The 18,796-nt window shown below is 40.4% G+C and overlaps 2 protein-coding genes across 7 annotated transcripts; one reads left to right on the top strand and one right to left on the bottom strand.

Moving 5' to 3' along the window:
• Positions 1 to 489: 489 nt before the first annotated feature.
• On the bottom strand, positions 490 to 13,722 carry nktr (natural killer cell triggering receptor). Of its 5 annotated transcripts, none has more exons than XM_053859642.1 (17): positions 13,557 to 13,722; positions 11,678 to 11,756; positions 11,325 to 11,399; positions 10,476 to 10,583; positions 9,771 to 9,815; positions 8,067 to 8,154; positions 7,060 to 7,089; positions 6,844 to 6,989; positions 6,245 to 6,455; positions 6,002 to 6,172; positions 5,844 to 5,931; positions 4,914 to 5,062; positions 1,931 to 4,414; positions 1,790 to 1,864; positions 1,620 to 1,679; positions 1,203 to 1,304; positions 490 to 902 (listed from the first exon to the last, which is right to left on the bottom strand). In XM_053859642.1, the coding sequence occupies exons 2-17, from the start codon at positions 11,733 to 11,735 to the stop codon at positions 833 to 835; spliced, it is 3,960 nt and encodes a 1,319-aa protein (XP_053715617.1). In that variant the 5' UTR covers positions 11,736 to 11,756; positions 13,557 to 13,722; the 3' UTR covers positions 490 to 832. The 5 variants fall into 5 exon arrangements, with proteins under 5 accessions (XP_053715617.1, XP_053715618.1, XP_053715619.1 ...); XM_053859643.1 differs by having other exon boundaries at positions 1,620 to 1,676; XM_053859644.1 differs by having other exon boundaries at positions 6,002 to 6,163.
• sec22c (SEC22 homolog C, vesicle trafficking protein) lies at positions 13,172 to 17,507 on the top strand. 2 transcript variants are annotated; one of them, XM_053859647.1, is made up of 7 exons: positions 13,172 to 13,398; positions 14,621 to 14,832; positions 14,926 to 15,089; positions 15,186 to 15,365; positions 15,461 to 15,579; positions 15,972 to 16,037; positions 16,106 to 17,507. In XM_053859647.1, the coding sequence occupies exons 1-7, from the start codon at positions 13,324 to 13,326 to the stop codon at positions 16,304 to 16,306; spliced, it is 1,017 nt and encodes a 338-aa protein (XP_053715622.1). In that variant the 5' UTR covers positions 13,172 to 13,323; the 3' UTR covers positions 16,307 to 17,507. The 2 variants fall into 2 exon arrangements, with proteins under 2 accessions (XP_053715622.1, XP_053715623.1); XM_053859648.1 differs by lacking the exon at positions 13,172 to 13,398 and adding an exon at positions 13,681 to 13,913 and having other exon boundaries at positions 16,106 to 17,504.
• The last annotated feature ends 1,289 nt before the right edge of the window (positions 17,508 to 18,796 follow it).

The following is an 18,796-nucleotide window of genomic DNA, read 5'->3' as shown; positions in this document are numbered from 1 at the left end:
GTTTTTTGTCAGACACTTTTAAAGGGACACGCTGCTTTTTTTTTTTTAAACACCCACTTTCCGAGCCGACGCATATTTTCTTTGCGTGCGCTACCTGCTTGTTTTGATGTGCGTAGCGCGCGCGCTCAGGTGACGTAAGGTAACGCGTCTGCGCTTTTGCGGAAGTGCAACGTCAGAGTCATGGAAAGGTGCAGAGGTCACTGAGTTCGACCGTTAGTCGTGCGTTAATGCTTAAAAATTGATACAATGAAACTATGAGTAAAGGCGAATAAATAGTCGACGATACCATAGAAAACTGTCTACTTACAAGGTCATTGCTCAAAACTACAATTTATATGAACATTTTTACTGAAACTAAAGATAACGATGCTTCTTGCGGGTCAAAACCTGAAAATTTCAACCTTCATTCCACAGCATTTCTGTCTTGAACATCTCAAACTATTCGTTGTGCAACAAAATGAAAAAAAGCAAGCGTCATATGGTGTTATTTATTATGTCAGCATTCACAACCACTGAATGAAATGATCTCTAATGTATCTCAGAGTGCAGCCAGACATTCAACAAATGGGTATCAAAATGAATTCAAATAAAAACACTGGAACAAATCCACAGTGAATTATTGCTGCGACTGCATGTTAAAATGAGAACTCTGTGAGCTAATAAAACCATTTCTGTAATATAAATCAGGGAATACAAATATATTTACAGTTAGAACACAACAAAAGCTTTACATCCTTATTTTCTACTTGTTACATTCATGTTCACCCAGAACCTCAACAACATCGGGTGCATCTTCTTTTTGGAGCCCATTAATTAGAATCCAAATGAACGTTCAGCTGTACCGGCTGCTGCGGCTGTGACTCCTGTGCCTGGAGGAGCTGCGACTGGAGGAGCGGTAGGACCTGTGGAAGACGGAGGGTTTCATTTCACATACCGGTTGCACAGTTTGAGTTTACAGCTCTTATGTAATGATGGTAACAAATTTTGCAGACAAAAAGTCTCACTTCTCAGTAACTTACAAAGTGGTAGAATATCATTGGGAGAGAAGGATAGCCCATTTTTTGTAAACACTGAAGCACAAACATTAAATACACAAATGTAGTTGTTAATTTTGGAATTAGTGAACAGATGAGTCCAGTGAGTTTACCAACTGATATCACTAATACTTGACAACTAACCAATAGGTCGGATCAGAACCTTACCATGATGTTCGGTCTGAACTCCTGTAGCTGTCGCTTCTTTGACGGCCTCGTCTTCTGCTTACACTGCGACTTCGGCTGGTATAACTTTCAGAGGACACTGACCTAAATTAACACAGAGCCACAATGCTTTCAGAACTCTTGAGCTGCGACACTCTTTTTCAAGACCTTTCAGACTCACTCATGAGATGTAGACTTTATTCAACTTAAACTAGTCCGTGCTCGACATGGTGAGTGAACCATACAACTTTTGTCACATATAGTCAACTCAGACTGAGGGACCTGAAGATCCTCCAGTACTAAAGCAGAAGTGGTTCTTGGTCAGCCACAGTGTTTCATCATTCTTTTAATAGTTGCTCTGTGCTCTCTTAGCAAGCAAAAGAACATAGACATTCTGATTTAGAAGCACATGTGACAAACCTTGACCTCCTGTATCGACTGTACGAATGACTTCTTGAGTGACTTCTACTGTATGTCCTGCTGAAAGTTAGAAGAACAAACATAAACATGTATATTTTGTAGTATGAGGTTTCTTCATATTGGCAATCATAACGTGACCTACGACGTACATTCAATATTTCACAGCATACCTGTGACTTCGGTAGCTTCTGTAGGTGCTGCTGCGTGAACGTCCTCTGTCATGTCTGTGTCGACTCCTGCTACGGCTGTTGTAAGAATATCAGTGTTAAAGTTTGTCAAACCCAAGTGTGACAAAAGCTTTGCACTCTGACCTGGAGTAGTAACTGGAGGATCTACTTCTGGACCTGCTGCTGGAGTGGGACCAGCCTCTGGTTCTGGATTTGTGACTGGAAGCGGATCGAGACTTCCTGGTCGCGGACCTTCGCGGGGAAGTTGTGTGTGACTTGCTCCTTGACTTTTCCATGGAGGCTGAGCTCTCACCGCTTGAGCTTTCCTGGTTTCTAGGCCTCTGATTGAGACGCACAGTCTTACGCACTTCATCAAATAAGGATCCTGGTCGGACTCTACTGCTGGTTTTGATCTCCATTCGTACTCCCTGTGGCGCAGCGGAGGACTGACTGAGTTCAAGCTGACTAGCTTTCAGGGTGACGGATGGAGCCGACCTTTGAAGTGATGCCATTCCTTCTAAAGGCTTCCATTTGAAATTTATTGCAGAACCTAATGGTTTTACATCCTCCACTTCCTGTCTCCGTCCCACAACCTCTGTTGTCATGGGCTCATTTTTGCAGGCTGTGTTGGACACTGGTGCAGCTTGCGTTGGTTCAGAAAGGTTCCTGTTGTTGGAATTGTGCCCTACTGGAGTCTCAAGCATATTTTCATGCTCAGGAGTGCAGATGTCCATATCGGACTCCTGCTTGATGTTCAAGTTCCCTTCATGACCACTGCTTTGACCGAGTGAATCATGAGGACCGGTTGGTTTTGTGTCTTTTCCTGCACTTTGGACTGTCCCATGTCTGGCCCTACTATTCTCCTGAGTGGAATGCCTAATCGTAGAGACTCCATGACCCACCTCTGCACTGGGACGCTCTTTCACACCCTTGCTAGGACTTGGTCTCTCACGCTTGGACTCATCTTCCTCCTCCTCCTCTCCAAACTCTAAAGGTGGCTGCCAGTGGAACATTGTCTTCTGTTTCTGGTGTTTCTTCTTGGACTTCTTTGACTTGCTGTGATGGGAACTGGACTTGCTCTGACCTTTACTCTTGTGCTTCCGCTTACGTTTACTTTTCTTCCTGCCTCTATGTTTGTGCGTCTCTTCATCTTTCACTGAATCTTCTGCCACATTCTTGGGTCCCAAAGTGCTCACAGCCTCATTCAGCTTCCCGACAGTTTCAGAGTCGGACTCTGAACTTGCTTCGCCTTCCTCCTTATCTGACACAGCAACTGCTGTTTTTGTTACGTTTTCGGAATCACTTTCAGAATTCCATCCAGCGACACCGGAACTCTTCTGATCGATGGTCAAAGTGTTTTGTTTCTGTGGTTTTGGAAGAGTAGCACTGTTGCTTTGGCTCTGTTTATCACTGTCACTGTCCCACTCCAACTTGTCCTTAAGCCTCTCTGCCTTGACGGGGCAACTCAGTTTGTCAAGCGTGATAACTGGAAAAGTTTCCTTCTCTCGCCTGCTTTCTGATTCAGTGAGAGAACCTTCAGTGCCAACATTCACCAATTTACCACTCTTTATCGTGCCATACCCACTCAAATCCTCCTGATTGTCGATGCTAGCGGACAATGGTTTCTTTGTTTTTCCACTTCCTGTCTCGGAGTTGTAAGAATCTGATCTGCTGTACGAAGACGATCTGCTATTGAGACGATGAGGCGATCGAGACCTGGAATTACTGTAACTTCTACTCCTGGAGCGACTGTACGAACAGCTGTAGGACCTGCTTCTTGATGAGCGGCTGAGGGAACGCCTCGCATGTTTGCTTTCACACGCTGATTCATCGAGGACGTTATTTTGTTTCGCTGAGGCTTGGGAACTTTTTGTGCTATCAAGACCAGTTTTGCCTGGAGGAGTGGTCCTTTGAGAAGATACCTTTGCTTTGATTTCCTGAATATTTATGTAAGAGGGCTTCCAGGGTTTCTGGCCAGGTTTCCAGCGAGAGGGAGGTGGACTGTCACTCATAGGGATTATAGGGGCCCGTTCAGGGACGCTTACTTTAGGAGACCTGGAAACAGCTGGTACTTTAGTCTCTGCTGGTTTGTGAGACGTCCTGCTAGATTTTTTCCGTTTTGGGGATCTGGACATCTTTCTGGTAGAGGACGGTGACCTGTATCTGTGCTTAGACCTTAATCTGGACCTAGACCTAGACCTGGACCGTGAACGATAATACGACCTTGATCTAGACCGAGAGAAACTTTTTGATCTGGAATAAGACCAGGATTTTCCACGGGATCTTGATCGACTCGCGGTGTAGGATCTAGAGTAAGATCGAGAATTGCTATATGATGGAGAAGTCTGGCGCCGACGCTGAGCAAGGCTCGATGTCGAACGTGACCGAGAATGTGAGAATCTCGACCTCCTCTCTGATGATGGTGACCTTTCACCTTCTGAGAGTATGGGCTCAGGCGGCTTACTTTTGGTGCTCTTCTTTTTAACATGCTTGCGTTTCTTGGATTTCTTTTTTCGTTTGGCTTTTTTCTTTTCCTTTTTGTGTTGATGATGACTGCTGGACCTGGTAGAGCTGTGGGGGGACGAATGTTGAGACCTGGACCATGCAGAGTCACTTCTGTCATCCCATCTGTAAAAATGTTAAAGGAAGAATATGCACTTGTCTCTATTTGAAAATATGCAAAATGTGACTCCACGGAAAGGGTACGTCAACAACTAAAGAGTTGGTTAGTAGTATGGAACTTAATGTAATAACTTAACAACCAAATATGATGAACCAGTAGGTTTTTTTTTCCACCTGTACTGTCCCAAGATGAATGTAATAGCGTACTGGAGTAGTGTGTGAAAAGGCTAAAGCTGGAATAAACAACTGCAAGGCTACAAAGTCATAAGCAGCAAATGATCATCAATACATTGCTCGGACAGTTCTTTGTGGTTTTCAACCAGGCTGCACCACTTGCTACTGAATTTCATATGGTTCATTTGATTATGAAGCGCCCTGAGCAGATCAACGTATTTGGATATGACACTATTGTGACACTTCACAGGTTCAAATTGACCAGAATCTAATACGATTTTTTTTAATTTAACTAAAACATAAATATACATAATAGTAAATGTAATCATACTTCTCTCCTTTGTTCCACCTCTCTCCACTTGGAGGCTGGTAAACTTTGGTTCGTTTCATCTCCTCCTTCCAGTGTGGTGGTGTTTCACTACTGCCACGTTCCTCAACAGATGCAGAGCGTGATTTGGATCTGGTCGGAGTGTGGTACCTCTGCAAAGTACCATAACAGGATTACAAAGTTGTGCAACAAACCGAGCCCTACCACTCAATCAATATCAATATAGATCACTACATAAACCAACTCACTATTCTTGGATAAACTAAATATTTCCTGGCAAGAAGTAAGTCATTTTCATGTTAACAGAAAGTTCATCGAAAGCCCTGCATGCCACTATACATGCACTGCGGCAAGCAGGTGATAGAGCCCTATACAACATGGACAATTCGCTCAGTCCAACAGCACCAAACGAGCAGCCCTGTTTCATTACAATGTTAGCAGTCGCATCGTAGCCTGAAAATAGCATACACGTGGAGGTGGGTTCAGTCCTTGATAGCCATGACTTATGTTTATCTTCCCCCAGCCAATGCTTATTTAAACATCAGACCCTTAGCCTCAACTAAGCGTCTTCACACAGGGGCAGAGCCACACATCAAACACTGACCGGTCTGAGTCAGCACAGCGTAGCACTGTTATCTGTCAAAGTCTCAGAGGTCTACTGAGGAACATGTATTTCAAGATGCATATTGCTAGTTTTGTCGCCCCACCCTAACTGGTTGAAAATCCTTTTTCCAAAAAAATTCTTAGGGGGTCAGGGGAGTTGTCACCAATTCTGCTCCTCTTTCATCTGATAAATAGGCATCAAATATGGAAGTAACCACAGATTTTTCTTGTCGAGCTGTATATAGAATTTAGAACTTGGATGTTGACCATAAACAATATCAAAAATGAAACAATGTAAATACTTTTGTCCAACAGAAAAGAAAAACATACGATTGTTCCTCTGCCTTTGATCTTCCGTCCTGACTTGGATACAGCAGGTTTCTGTTCAGTTGAAAGAGTCAATTCCTCCTTCACCACTCTGTACAGCATAAAATAAAATATTATACCATTGTCCATTTACCGAGTGGGAGGAAAATCTTGATACTTACATGTCTGTTTTGTCTTCCTTGGAGGGCATGTCTCGTCGGAGGAGGAAACGATTCTCGGGTACCGGCGGAATTTCCTCTGGTCTAACTACGGGCTTCTCTCGTTTGCCACCCTGCTCCTTCTCTTCTCCCACTTCTTTTTCCAGCAACTCTTTATCCACAGGACTGTGAGAGCTTTCGTCACACAAAAACCTTGATGTTTTCATGCAACAATAATAACACAACCGTCAATTATGCTAAACTTACAGTGGCAGAAGAGTGAAAGCTTCACTTTCTGGCTCAGTTTTTGTTGCTTTTCTTTTCCTTTTAGACTTTTTGATCTTAGTTTGCCTCTTGTGCTTTTCACGTTTTTTCTTTTCATCAGATTCGCTTCCAGAGTTGGCTGAAGATGAGAAGCGGGGTGACGAGTCTCGTGAATCCACAGAACAAGAGCTTCTTTTTCGCTTGCCTTCGAGAACTAAAGGACAAAATAAAGGATTTCTTGAACACTGTGGTTGTTTATTTTATGATAAATGTTCAAAAAGTTAATCGAGATCAAATCAAGTGAATAAGAAAGTATTCCACCAATCTGATTTTAAGATACAAATATTTCAATACTACTACATTCGAAGAATAAAGAACAAATCTAATATCTAATGGAATCTAATATAATCCCCATTGAAATTACTCTGCTACCAAGTCTAGACAAATATACACCCAGCATTGTAGCTATGAAAGTATTACTGTAACACACTTAGGACGTGAATTGAAATGTGTTAGTGTCGCCCATTGAAAAGCATTGTATGACTTAAACCAGGCACGCCAGGATACAGGATGGCATGTAGCTACATTCAGATTATATTCACCATCGTTGGCAGATTTGGTAATCAGCTGACCACAGTCCACCACTCTCACATCAGCGTAGGGTCGGCTCGCGGAGTCTGTTTTCAATCCCTCAATTTTCTTTATGACTTCGAAGCCGGAGATGACAAGACCAAACACGACATGAACTCTGGGGAAAGATCCGAGAGAACAGGTTCATTCACCATCTGAAAGGACAATGCTTAAAACTTAGTACTTACCCATCAAGATGTGGTGCTGTCTTAGTGGTGCTACAGACGGAAATCAAGCATTCCAGCCAGAAAGGTCAATCGAGGACACAGGAACCATGAAAGAAAAGAGAAATGGACAAGAATGAGGAACAAAGGCCGTCCAGTCCAAATTCTTTCTTCAGTGCAAAATTTGGAACTTTTTAATTAAAAGGAAAAGTACAATCAGGAATATGAGGGGATGTCTTAACCTTAATTTAAGTTGACATTTCAGCTGTAAAAACAGTGTAAAACTGTAAACATTGTGACCAGTAAAGCTATCGTGGATTTCTTTTCCAAGTAGACAATTTTACTGAACAAAATCTGGCATCACCTGAATTCATTCGTGACTTTGACTAATGCACACATAAGGTTAAGTGTTGACTGAATTTATTTCCAAATAAAAAAAAAGGGAGTGAAAAGAGAATTTGGAGAAGAGAGAGAGAAACACAGCCTTGGAGACACATTACCTTAGAAGAGCAGGATGTTAGAGATTCTGTAAATTTTACAAAAACGGCAAGAGAAAGAATGTAACACATTTTAGGTAAAAAATATTGAAACCATGTTTCTCTGCACTTTGAATTACAACTGAGGGGTTGCTGATGATGGCACTTTAAACACATATGAAGGGACTGACAGTAGGGCTGCACAATATTGTGACACAATATGAAGTAACAAATGCATAGCAAATGTCCTTGAGCGGTTTACTCAGACCCATCATAAGGCTGAAGGCCCGAGTAGAAGAGCAGAAATGGAAGTGGAGAAATGAGTGTGCGATTGATTGTTGATCTCCAGGGATCAGTTGCACCCTTATACTCAACATGTATACTAACTTACAATTCAGATTTTCAGATTTCAGAATGATTCTGAAATCTTGATTTTATATTGATTATTATCATTATTATTTATTTGTTTTTTTGTCGAAAGACTCATTTTGTAAATATTGTCCAGTCCTAGCTGTCGCCAACTTCAAAACCCAATAGGGGATGAATAAAACTCACATGAAAAACTGTGAACCGTTGGTGTCCTTTCCTCGGTTGGCCATGGACAACAGGAAGGCTTTGTCATGTTTGAGAGTGAAGTTCTCATCTGTCAGGCAGAGAAAGCAGGAGGCTCACTTGTGTGCGCACGCTTGCATGATGAGGATTATATGTTAGTACTTGGGACAGCGAGAAAGTTCAGCTCTGTAAAAATGTAACAATAGCCCCCAATGACTTTTGTCTTTTTGTTTATTTACCTCATGCATAAACTTATTTGTCCATCACTGCTAAATTAAGAGCAGATATTTATTCCAAGACTTAAAATAAATTCAGTATTAAGTGCAAATTAAACCACGCCATCCATCTCATCCCTCGTTGTAAATATTGCAAATGGCTCACTACCAATTAATTTTCCTGGCACCAGAGTTATATTTAAAATGCTTCACCTCAAATACATCGTGCTGTCTTTAATGTCTTTATTGTTGCTATATTGCTGTAACAAGCAAATTTTCCCACTTATGTGAAGAATAAAGGCATTCTAATTTACGTATTATGCGACTGGCCTCCAACTGTCACCACCTGTTCCTGACAGGACATTTCCATCCATCAACATCATCAGCTCCCTCTAGTCACAATGGCAAACTAACTGATCTTTAAACAAACATATCAGTCACAATAAGTCGCACATCCGGCAGGAGGCCATTATGAGTCCTCCCTACAATGTTCAAGGCAAGTAAAAAACAGAAAAAAACTCTATTTGACTACATATGTAGCTATGTCATACAAACCAAAGAGCTTTAAAAAGTCATATTTTTCCACTTATTTTGCCAAGTACTCATCGCTCAAATGATCACCTCATCATGTATTTTAACAATGATCAGCTCTCCTGTCTAAATACTCTACCCAAATGATGTGACAAATTATACTTTAGAGTACATCTGACAATTCACTGTAAAAGCAAAAGCAGAACTATGACATGCAATTTCTTGAAGGCTATCGAATGAATGGCCTTTTGAGAATCTTCCAAAAAAAAAAAAAGTGATTACATGCTATGAAACAAAATCACTGTTTTCTATGAACAAGCTAATAAATGTAGCATTAAAAACAAGTTTATTAACTACTACAATCATTCCTGACATTGAATCCTTTTCCCCTTAAAATTGCAAGTAAAATTCCTAAGACCTGCATGCTTTTAACATTATTATCCACTATCAATTGAATGATGAATCTGGAACTAAATAAAATAAAGACAGTAGAATCTGTATTGAAAAAGAAAAGAAGTACATCCAGTTGAAAAGCCAGTCAGCCCTGTACAAATTTTCATTTGCAGCACTGCAAAAAATTTGCACGGTTTGGAAAACTGACTGAGGAGGGTGGTGGGGACAATGTTAACAAGTGTTACTGAGCCGTGTACATCTCTTACCTTCTCATTTTGCAAAAGACCACTCTATAAATAAAAGAACGTTGAAAATTTTAGGCAGGAACACTTTACCTTTTAAAAAAATAGAATGCCTAGTCTCCATGCTGAATTGGTAAAAAGGAGAACGAGAAGATAGCACTACTACTTGAGAATTGAATGTCAGAAGAGTCAGCATACTAACATACTTGATTCATAAATGACATGTAAATTATCAATATAAAAACATTGCTAAACATGCAGTTCCATGCAAGGGTTTGATGCCCTTAACCTATTAGACAATTTGTTGCTAGCTGACTTCAGGTTACCTTCAAAGTAGCCCCCATATATGGATTCTCCTCCTCTCCCATTTCCTACAGAGATAAGAGTAAAGAAATAATTAAAATGTCGTTCACATATTCAAAGCACAGAATTATAATATTAAATGTAAGAAAATGCAAATAGTTTAAGAAGTATATCATAAATTCTTCATGTACAGTATACCACCAGGAATTACATAAACAGGCAAAATCAAAAATAAATACAATTACACCAAATGGGAAAACATAATAATGTTTGGGGCAAAACAATGATAAAAGTAGGAGACAAAAAATATTTTTAAATCAACATATCATTAGAAACAAGCAATGAACATTTTTGGGAAACGATTAGAAGGTTTAAAAAACTAAAGACAGAAGAATAAGATACACATGCTGAAAAAAACCACAGCTTTTAATGACACAACTCTTCTTTTCATACGGCCCAAAGGTTTACCTCAAAAATTCCGAGGCATCAACCTGATATAATAAATATACAGTATGTAATCATCAAAACTGTCTCAGTCAGAGCCACCTCTGCACACAGCCTGGGCCCAGTTTAATGCCATATTTAGGTTTGTTGCGTGGGACGGATTACAAATCCACCATTGAGGTGTGAAGGTGAACTTCCCAGGTTGTTAAAAAAAGGTTGCGGTTTTCACCTGTTCTGGTTAAGAATATTTGTACAGTACAAGAATATGAATGTAGTGTTTTTACCTTCCGTGAAGTCACCTCCCTGGATCATGAAGTTTTTAACAACTCTGTGAAAAGTGGAGCCTTTGTAGCACAACTTTTTCCCAGTAAGTTTGCCAGTTCCCTTTTCACCTGAAGGAAAAAAATAAGTCGTGAGAAAGTAAAACGCATGTTTGCTGTGCAAAAAAGACACTGTGAGCTAACATTTGCAACCAAGTAAGACTATTAAAATGTCAGCACAATTGTAGGGTTGTCTCATTTAACTATCCGGCATAATTTAGAATAAGGGTAGAACAGCATAGAGACTTGAAAATGTCATTCAAAATAATCCACCAAAGCCCTTCGAATTTGTGTAGTATCAAAGCTGTTCACCAGTTTTGAAGAATAATGTGGTAGATAAAGCTTGACAGGTCAATTAACATGGCCATTGACATTAGACCAGGACATGGCACACTACGGACAATACAAAACAATTCCTTCCTAACCTGCTAGTGAGCCTGGTTTGCATAGTCATGAATTACAGGTCAGGAATTAAATATTAAGGAGCTGAAATTATTGCACTGCTACCTAGTTACCGTTTCTTTTGATCGGGTGATAAGCCTGATCATTTGCCAAAGACACCAAATAAAAACACAGGTTTGCTGCACAGACTGGAGCAAATTCATGTGTCTCATGCTAATGTGACCTGGCCCAAAAGCAGAAGGACACTTTCAGAGTTCAAACCAGATGGTGTAATAATATCACATATTTTGCAAAGGAATGCCCAGGGATCCTCTGCCAAAGCCAGCTACAAAAGAATAAAACCTTAGAAGTCCATGACAGAACTCAGTGTCTGGTATCATAAAAAGGAATTATCCCTTGGAAGTGACTCACCGGTGCACAGAGAGAGGAAGTTTTTGCTGGTCTTAGGACAAATTTCTGAAAAAAGCTGAAAGACAATCCGCCCAACTGCAAAGCATAAAATAACTTCTTTTTACAGTTCACATTAAATTTCGATAATATAACATATTTACACACACAAAACTCTTGACTTGAAATTATTTAATCCCGAGGGCTGAGAACTGCTACTTGCCATCTTTCTGTCAGTTTTTAGTAGACTATATTTGCTTATGTAGAATATTAGGTCACATGTTTTCCACTTTCTCCAAGGCGAAAAGTGTAAGCAATTGGGAATGGGATTTACAAGAACACCAGTTTACCTTTCAAAAGAAATAAAATTGTCTTACCTGGTTCCCTGTTGAGCTCAACATCAAAGTAACACTGAGGGCGGTCTTTCACCCCCATGGTGATCAAAGTCCAGGTGACCTAATATTTAAGAAGAAGAAATATGCTAAGCAGGAATCTCATAACACGCTATTGTTTCTTCACTGATTTTTACAGAAATGCAAGCCCTTAAGTTGTGCACGTTGAAGAGAGTTTCGGAAAGCACCGCACGAGAAGAGAGGCTGACAGGGACATGGATCAGCGTACATAGGGAAATGTAGAATATGCAAAATCCTAAAAGTAAAAGCTCGCCTGTGTGAATTTCATTAACCAAATCTTAATGCTTGAGCAGCAATGAGCTAAAAAGAAAGCTACTGAAGCAAAATACTTTTAGAGATGAAAAAAAAAAGATAAACTTGAGATTCAATCATTACATTCAATGAATGTTGTTATGGGATGTTTTTGGGTTGTTATTGGGAGATCATGTATTGATGAAATCTATGTCACACGTAAGTTCCCGATAGACCTTGTGGATGTGTTTTGGCCAATACTGCAGACTCGTAGACAATTGCAATTGAAGGCAAGAGGAAGCATTTTTACTTGGAGTCGGGAGCTATTGGTTTCACTTTAAAATATTTTGTTCAGATGCTTCATGCAACTGAGCTGGAACACGAATGCTTGAAACAACACATTCCACTAAAGCTCAACCTAAAATATAGCAGTTGGCCAATTTCACATATTAACAGTAACACTGCCAATGGATAGTCTTGGCACACTGCAAAAATACAGAACATTGGAGTGATGTATGAGAGCGACAACATTGTTGAATGCCTATAAATACTTCTGCGCTAACACCAAATATTGTTGATTTTAGATAATGTCTACAACAAAAAGTGCTTGGTAATGCAGTGCACAGGAATGAACATCACTCTTTGACCTTGTCAGCCAGAGTGGTTCTCCTATTAAAGAATGACAAATGCTCACACGGACGCCTGACTAGATTTCTATATTAAGAGAACCAAATGTCAATGCAATAACTTTCTACACTATTTAAGGTATGGTCTTAAAATGACAGTAGTTAAGCTTCAACTGTTCTCTATTTTAAAAATAGATTTAACTTCATGAATGCGTTCATTAGAAGTGGAGGTGTTTATTTTGGTACTGAACTGTAAAGGCACACTATATTCCTTTTATTAATGACCTTTGCTTTAGGTGTACAGAGATCAACAAATCTCAGACAGACGCAACTCAATAGCAGCAAAATTGGAGCAAATTGTAATTTTGAAATTATCAACTTTGAACTTGGTATGTTTGTTCAACTCTAAAAAAATAGTTATTTATGCTTGTCATGGAACGAGCCAATACAAAAATAATTACGCTTCATAAAATACAATAATAAATAATAAAATACAAAACGTATTTCACATCTGCTCCAACATAAAACGTACTATCGATGAAAAAGACCATCCAGATTGGACTTCAAACCCAATAGTTATGGGAGACTTGTCGAGATGTGACATGGTGAGCCTCCTCCCCTTGGTGAGGACCATATAGGTGAGGTCCATATAGCCATGAAGGAATACGAGTCTTAACGGTAACATCAACTAAGCAAGAATGGGGAAGTGCAGCTCGGTATAGAGGCTTCATTTTAGCAAAGGATGGCAAACTAATGCAGCTATGTTTATTGAAAGAATGGAAACAACACTTTAAAATCATCAAACAATGGACGCCACCCACACACAACGTGAGTAAACACACACTTTCGATGCTAACGCTCAGGGCGCTGCTAAGGTTAGCTCAACTTCGCTAACTAGCGCGTGATTATCCATGGAAATCGACTCCTTTGGCACAAAACAGCGCCCAGGTGTATCATCTGATGTAAACTATTGAGGACAAACTAACCTTTGTACAGTAGCTAGCTGGGTTTATCAGCTAGTCACCGAAGGTCGACGCTTTGCTCCTTTTCGGAACGAAGTCCGCGGAACTGTGTTTGCGCGTTTCTTGACCTCTCCGACGTTCCGTAGCTGATTTGTTGTGGTTTTGTTCTAGGAGGAAGAAGTTAGCTCGTTCGCTACTTGAGATCTTAGCACATATTTGTTTAAACAGACCGTCCAGGTCGTCTATATTTGACTCGATCTCAGCCTAAATTATATTAAGCACTTAATTTCGCTGATCAGATCTATCTGGCTTCAGCACAATGTTGCAATAAGATAAACACTGACCCACAACAAGGTGCAGCATGCAACCCATGATAAAGAGGTAAGGAGCAAAAATGATTTAAAACGTGTTGACGTGAACGATTACTTTAGCATGAATAGAATATGAATATTATTTCGGCTGCCTACTGTAAAGAATAGGAGTTACTGAGGTAGCCACTAACTCACAATGCACCTGCTAAACTTAAAGCGACTGCCCCTAGATTCCGTTTCACTATTGCGCTAGTGTTCGATAAAATTGGGTTTTTTATGGGTTATTTATTGTCATTTAAATACAGAATGATGAGGTAACACGTCAATCTATCTAACTCAACAGGACAGATAGCTGTTGTTATGCATGTATTTAACCAAGGAAACGATTAATGAATTTATGTTGTAAAACACCATAAACTGTGCATTGGATAAAAAAAGGTAAATGTTATTTGTCAAAATACTGGATCAATTGTAAATGAAAACATCAGCGATTGTGTGATGTATGAGACATTGGCTAAAATGTTCTATTTCAATACATTAAGTATTTATTTTGTCAGTTGTTTCAAAATACCAAATATGAGCAGCAAAATTTACATCCACCACATATTTAAAGGTGTTTTACTTTCAACACAAATAATTATATAAACTAGATGAATAGCCTCGCAGGGATTTCTGGCTGTGAGCAGTAGCCTCACTTGCAAGATAAAAATATCACTGGGTGTCAGGTGCTAATGTGTATTAAAGTATCTTACTTGTTTATCTCATCAACTCATGCAGACTGTGTGTTCCCCATGGATCCGGACCACGATGTCTTTGATCTTGTTCGCCTTTGTGGCTCGGGTCAGGGATGGACTCCCCCTCTCAGCCTCGACCGACTTCCAACATAATCGAGAGCTGCAGGAGAGGAAGCAGCAGCTCCGGACCATCAGTAAGGCTCTGGCCCGGTTTCCTGACCGAGCAGCAGTCCGAGGCCAGGAGCTCAATATTTAGTAAGACCTCAACAGTGGTTGTTATACGCAGTTAATACCAAATCAAAGCTGAGTCTTTTTATAAAACGCTCTCCTCTGTCCTCACCTGGTCAGCTTCGTCACATCAGATGGTGTTTCTTACATGAGCGTGTGTCACAACATCCTCCCTGCTGCCAAGGCTTTCTGCTTTCTGGAGGATCTACGGTGGGAGTTCACAGCCTGTTACAATCCTACAGCCGTTGCCTCGGCAGCCAGACCATATCCGTTTTTAGAATTTGGTTCGTACACTGTCTTCTTCACATTCTTTTTGGGGGAATAGTAATATTGAGTTTGTGTCAGACCGGTGAATCTTAAATTGGCTGTTTCATTGGCAGATGGCAATATCCAGAAGCTGAAGCAACAGTATGACCGATGCGGCGGACCAACTCTGGAGATCACTTTGACAGAAGTTCAGGAGGAGTTGGTGTTGCATCCACCACACATTCTAACTTTAGAAGATGTGGAGTTAACAAACGGAGCGGCTAATGGGCATTTGGAGCCTGCTGCTGCTGCTGGTAAGGCAACTGTTATCAGAAGTACTCTACACTAACAACTCAGTTCAGTTCAGTGTATGAAATGATGTACTCACATCACACATGCTGTTTTACAGGCCAGAATGTAAAACTTGAACGGGTGACAGCCCCAGGAATACTATCGCTTGTACTTAATATCATGTGTGCGTCTTTGAACATGATTCGTGGAGTACATCTTCTCGAGAACACATTCCAGGTGAGAACCTGAGATTTTATCCCAATTGCATCTCATTTTTGCCATAGTTTATTCAGTAACTATCAAAAGTTGGGATGCTAGCTGAGAGGTGCAAAGTGATTAACCCAATGTACACTATTTGTGGTGTATATGCTTAGTACTTATATACTAAGCCAAAGATTTTACAGCATGTTTATCCTGACCTCGGATGGGTGAACATGCTCCTATGATTCAAAAGCGTGCCTGCTAATAACGATCACTAGGGGGCGGTAGATACCAAACAAATATGCCATAAAGACTTGGCTATCTAGTGAATGTTCTTAAATGCTGCCTCATATTTGGATCACTGTACTGTAGAAGATGTGACGTTTGGCATAGAAATGAATAATATGTCTTTCCTCTTCATATCTCAGGATGATTATGAAGGAATGTGGAATGTTGTGGCTTTCTTTCTGGCATTTGTCTCCTGTGTGTTACAGGTAAATGCATTTCGCTCATCTTTTGTGAATATTAGTATTATGTGTCTTACAACTGTCTCCTGTCTCAGTGCCACCTGTATCTCTTCCACACTTGCCAAAAGACTGTCAAAGCTTTGGTTCTGCTGGGTGTGATCGTCCTGTGCAACGTTTATCTGCTCGGCTTCAGAAACGTCTGGCAGTTGCTTTTCCACATTTCGGTTGCCTGTCTCTCCACCGTCCTCATCCTCACCCGCAGACTCCAAGACAAACCAAATGACTGTGGAGTCTGAGAAAAGTGAGAATTCAGTCCTTCTCTTCCAACCTGCCCTTACCGGTGAGAAACAATGAGCCAGGTTGGCTTTTATTTAGTTTCTCTTCCATGTCCCAGTAATAGTAATTTCTTGACATCCTCATTCATTCCAAATTTTGAGAGCCACATTTCTTTACAACTTAATTCCCAGCTCATCTGGGGTCTTTCCAAACAGGTGGGTCAGATCATCTTTCTTGTGGTAAAAGTGAACACATTAGGACAACAGTGTAGAGGCAGTTTTGGCTAGTTTATTTTGGGGAAACTGATCAGGGAGTTTATAATATTCATCATGTTTGACCGGGAACAATTTGAAATGAATACTACTGAGGTTCTGTAGTATGGCTCTTGAATGCACTGATTTGATGTTGATTATATGAAGGATGTGAACGCATCCTTTCTTTATACATGTACGTGTAAATGGCATCATTATTTTATTCCATGTTCACTTATTTCCATTTGCCAGTCTTACATCTCTTTATTGGAATCACTGGATCAAATTATTGTTTGACCAGTTCAGAAGCATAAGTCGTGTTTCAATGGTTTTTATCGAAGTTAGAGTTCATTTTAAAATGAATATGGACATGAAAACATCAGGACACAGAGTTGGGGTTTCTTGTTAATTTTAAGCTCTTGGTTTATTTAATGGACTGAGGTGAATAACCCAATGGTCAGTTGTGTTATACACACCTGTTTTCAATTATTACTATTATTTGTCCATTCCGTGCAATACAAGAGACATATTTTTGTAAGTGTAACATCACCTAGTATTTTAAAAATGGTGGGTCTGCAAAGAAAACTATTCCCCACACGTTTTACAAGGTTTGGACCAATATTGCTATAGCCACATTAATATTGAATGAGTCTTTTTTTTGTGATGAACGAGAATATATTGAAGCATCAAGACAGCATTTTCCACCATCCGTCACGAAGGACCATAATGATAAAATGATGTTTGTGTTTATTTAACTTCAACGAGGTAGCGTCTGATTTTCTCTGATAGATGGCAGGAAAGGAAAATGAAGTTAAGTTTGTGCAATGGAATAAGTCATGTGACAGTCACTGCCAACATTGGTGATTATGCTCTGAAGTGGGAAATTTGATATTTGTTTGTTTATAAAGACGCTTTCGTACTTTTTGTGTGTTTTTTGTCTTGGGGAAAAAAAGACCGAACGACGAGCGAACGAAAATTGCAGAATTTATATCACCACTAGGGGGAACACTTTCCCAATTATTGCGCCGCTCTATTTCGATGACGTCTGGCCACATTGACGTCCAAAAAAATACGCGTCGCTAAACTGAATTTTATGAGTACCAGATTGTTCTGAGGCAGACTGACATATGACTTTTGATTTATTTTTGGTATGTGGTCACTCAGTATGTACTTTTTAAAAATGTTCAAGCTGTTTCAGGTGAGACTGCTATGTGAACACAACAAGAGGAAACGGTGATGATAGGTGTTATGTCCCCAGTCTTGGGGGGAGGTGGACGCAACATGATTGTGTCCATGAAACAAATGCCCCCTCCCCCTCGAATCACAAATGGCTAGGTTCTTAAACAAAACTCAAGTAAAAACTTGACTGCTGTACATTACAAATGGCAAACCAAAAGTTCTTCACATCAACTAAACTCAGCTTGTTGGCACTTAATTGAGGGATTTAACGCAAATAAAATGCAATGACAATAAGGAACAAAACAAAAACTCTGAATGAACTAACTCTGAGCAACACCAACACCAAAGAACTATCACAGGAGCACAGAGCAACACCTGCTGCTGGCTTGGGAGTGGTAGGCGAAGAGAGAGAGCGAGAGAGACAGAGAGCAGGCAGCAGCGACAGGTACTTGTAGATGTCTCCACACCCTCTGGAAGGCTGCACTCCGGCTCCAGCAAATCTGCCTCCATCTGGCCACGCCCACAACCACACACTGCAGGAAGCAAAAACTGCAGCCTTCTCTGTTAAAAAGCAATGTGACCCTGGGGTCATAACACAGGGTCCACATCAAAGCAGCAGAATCGGATGCTGCATTGAAACAAATTCAGTTCCCTGTATGAATGAATTGATGCTAACGAAATGTTCCTGCACATTTAGAAGCGTTTGAGTTGCTGCTACAAATCAGCAATCACTATTGACTGAACATGGTCTGATGTTACCCTTCACGTCGGTTATGTTGTACGGCTGAATTCACTCCTTCAAACACACTGGAGCATCGTCTCTCAGACGCTGATTAACGGTTGATAAACGCCCGCTGTGTCTTGTTAGCGTCAGATATTTATTGCCGGGGTTTAAAAGGGCAGCTGCATCAATTGAAGAGATTCTTATTGCTGATGGGATTGGAAAGCGGAGTGGGTGCTGTAGGTTGGGGGCCAAAGGTCATGACTGAATAATACATTAATAAAGAGCAGCTGTATCGACAGGCTGAACATTTGTGAGATTGATGTTCTTACTGCAGGAGCTATGGTCAACCATGAGCT

The sequence above is a fragment of the Synchiropus splendidus genome, chromosome 3, assembly GCF_027744825.2.
Source record: "Synchiropus splendidus isolate RoL2022-P1 chromosome 3, RoL_Sspl_1.0, whole genome shotgun sequence".
NCBI lineage: Eukaryota > Metazoa > Chordata > Actinopteri > Syngnathiformes > Callionymidae > Synchiropus > Synchiropus splendidus.
Note: the sequence above shows the minus strand (reverse complement) of the source record. Positions and strands in the feature narration are given on the sequence as shown.

Excerpts from the sequence above, each read along its gene's own strand:
- nktr (XM_053859642.1), bottom strand. The coding sequence starts at position 11,735 with ATGGGGGTGAAAGACCGCCCTCAGTGTTACTTTGATGTTGAGCTCAAC. Across the intron at positions 4,415-4,913 it reads AGGTGGAACAAAGGAGAGAA|ATGGGATGACAGAAGTGACT; the intron begins GTATGATTACAT and ends ACATTTTTACAG. Across the intron at positions 903-1,202 it reads AGTTCAGACCGAACATCATG|GTCCTACCGCTCCTCCAGTC; the intron begins GTAAGGTTCTGA and ends CGTCTTCCACAG.
- sec22c (XM_053859647.1), top strand. The coding sequence starts at position 13,324 with ATGCAGCTATGTTTATTGAAAGAATGGAAACAACACTTTAAAATCATC. Across the intron at positions 13,399-14,620 it reads GGACGCCACCCACACACAAC|ACTGTGTGTTCCCCATGGAT; the intron begins GTGAGTAAACAC and ends CAACTCATGCAG. Across the intron at positions 14,833-14,925 it reads GGCCAGGAGCTCAATATTTA|CTTCGTCACATCAGATGGTG; the intron begins GTAAGACCTCAA and ends TCACCTGGTCAG.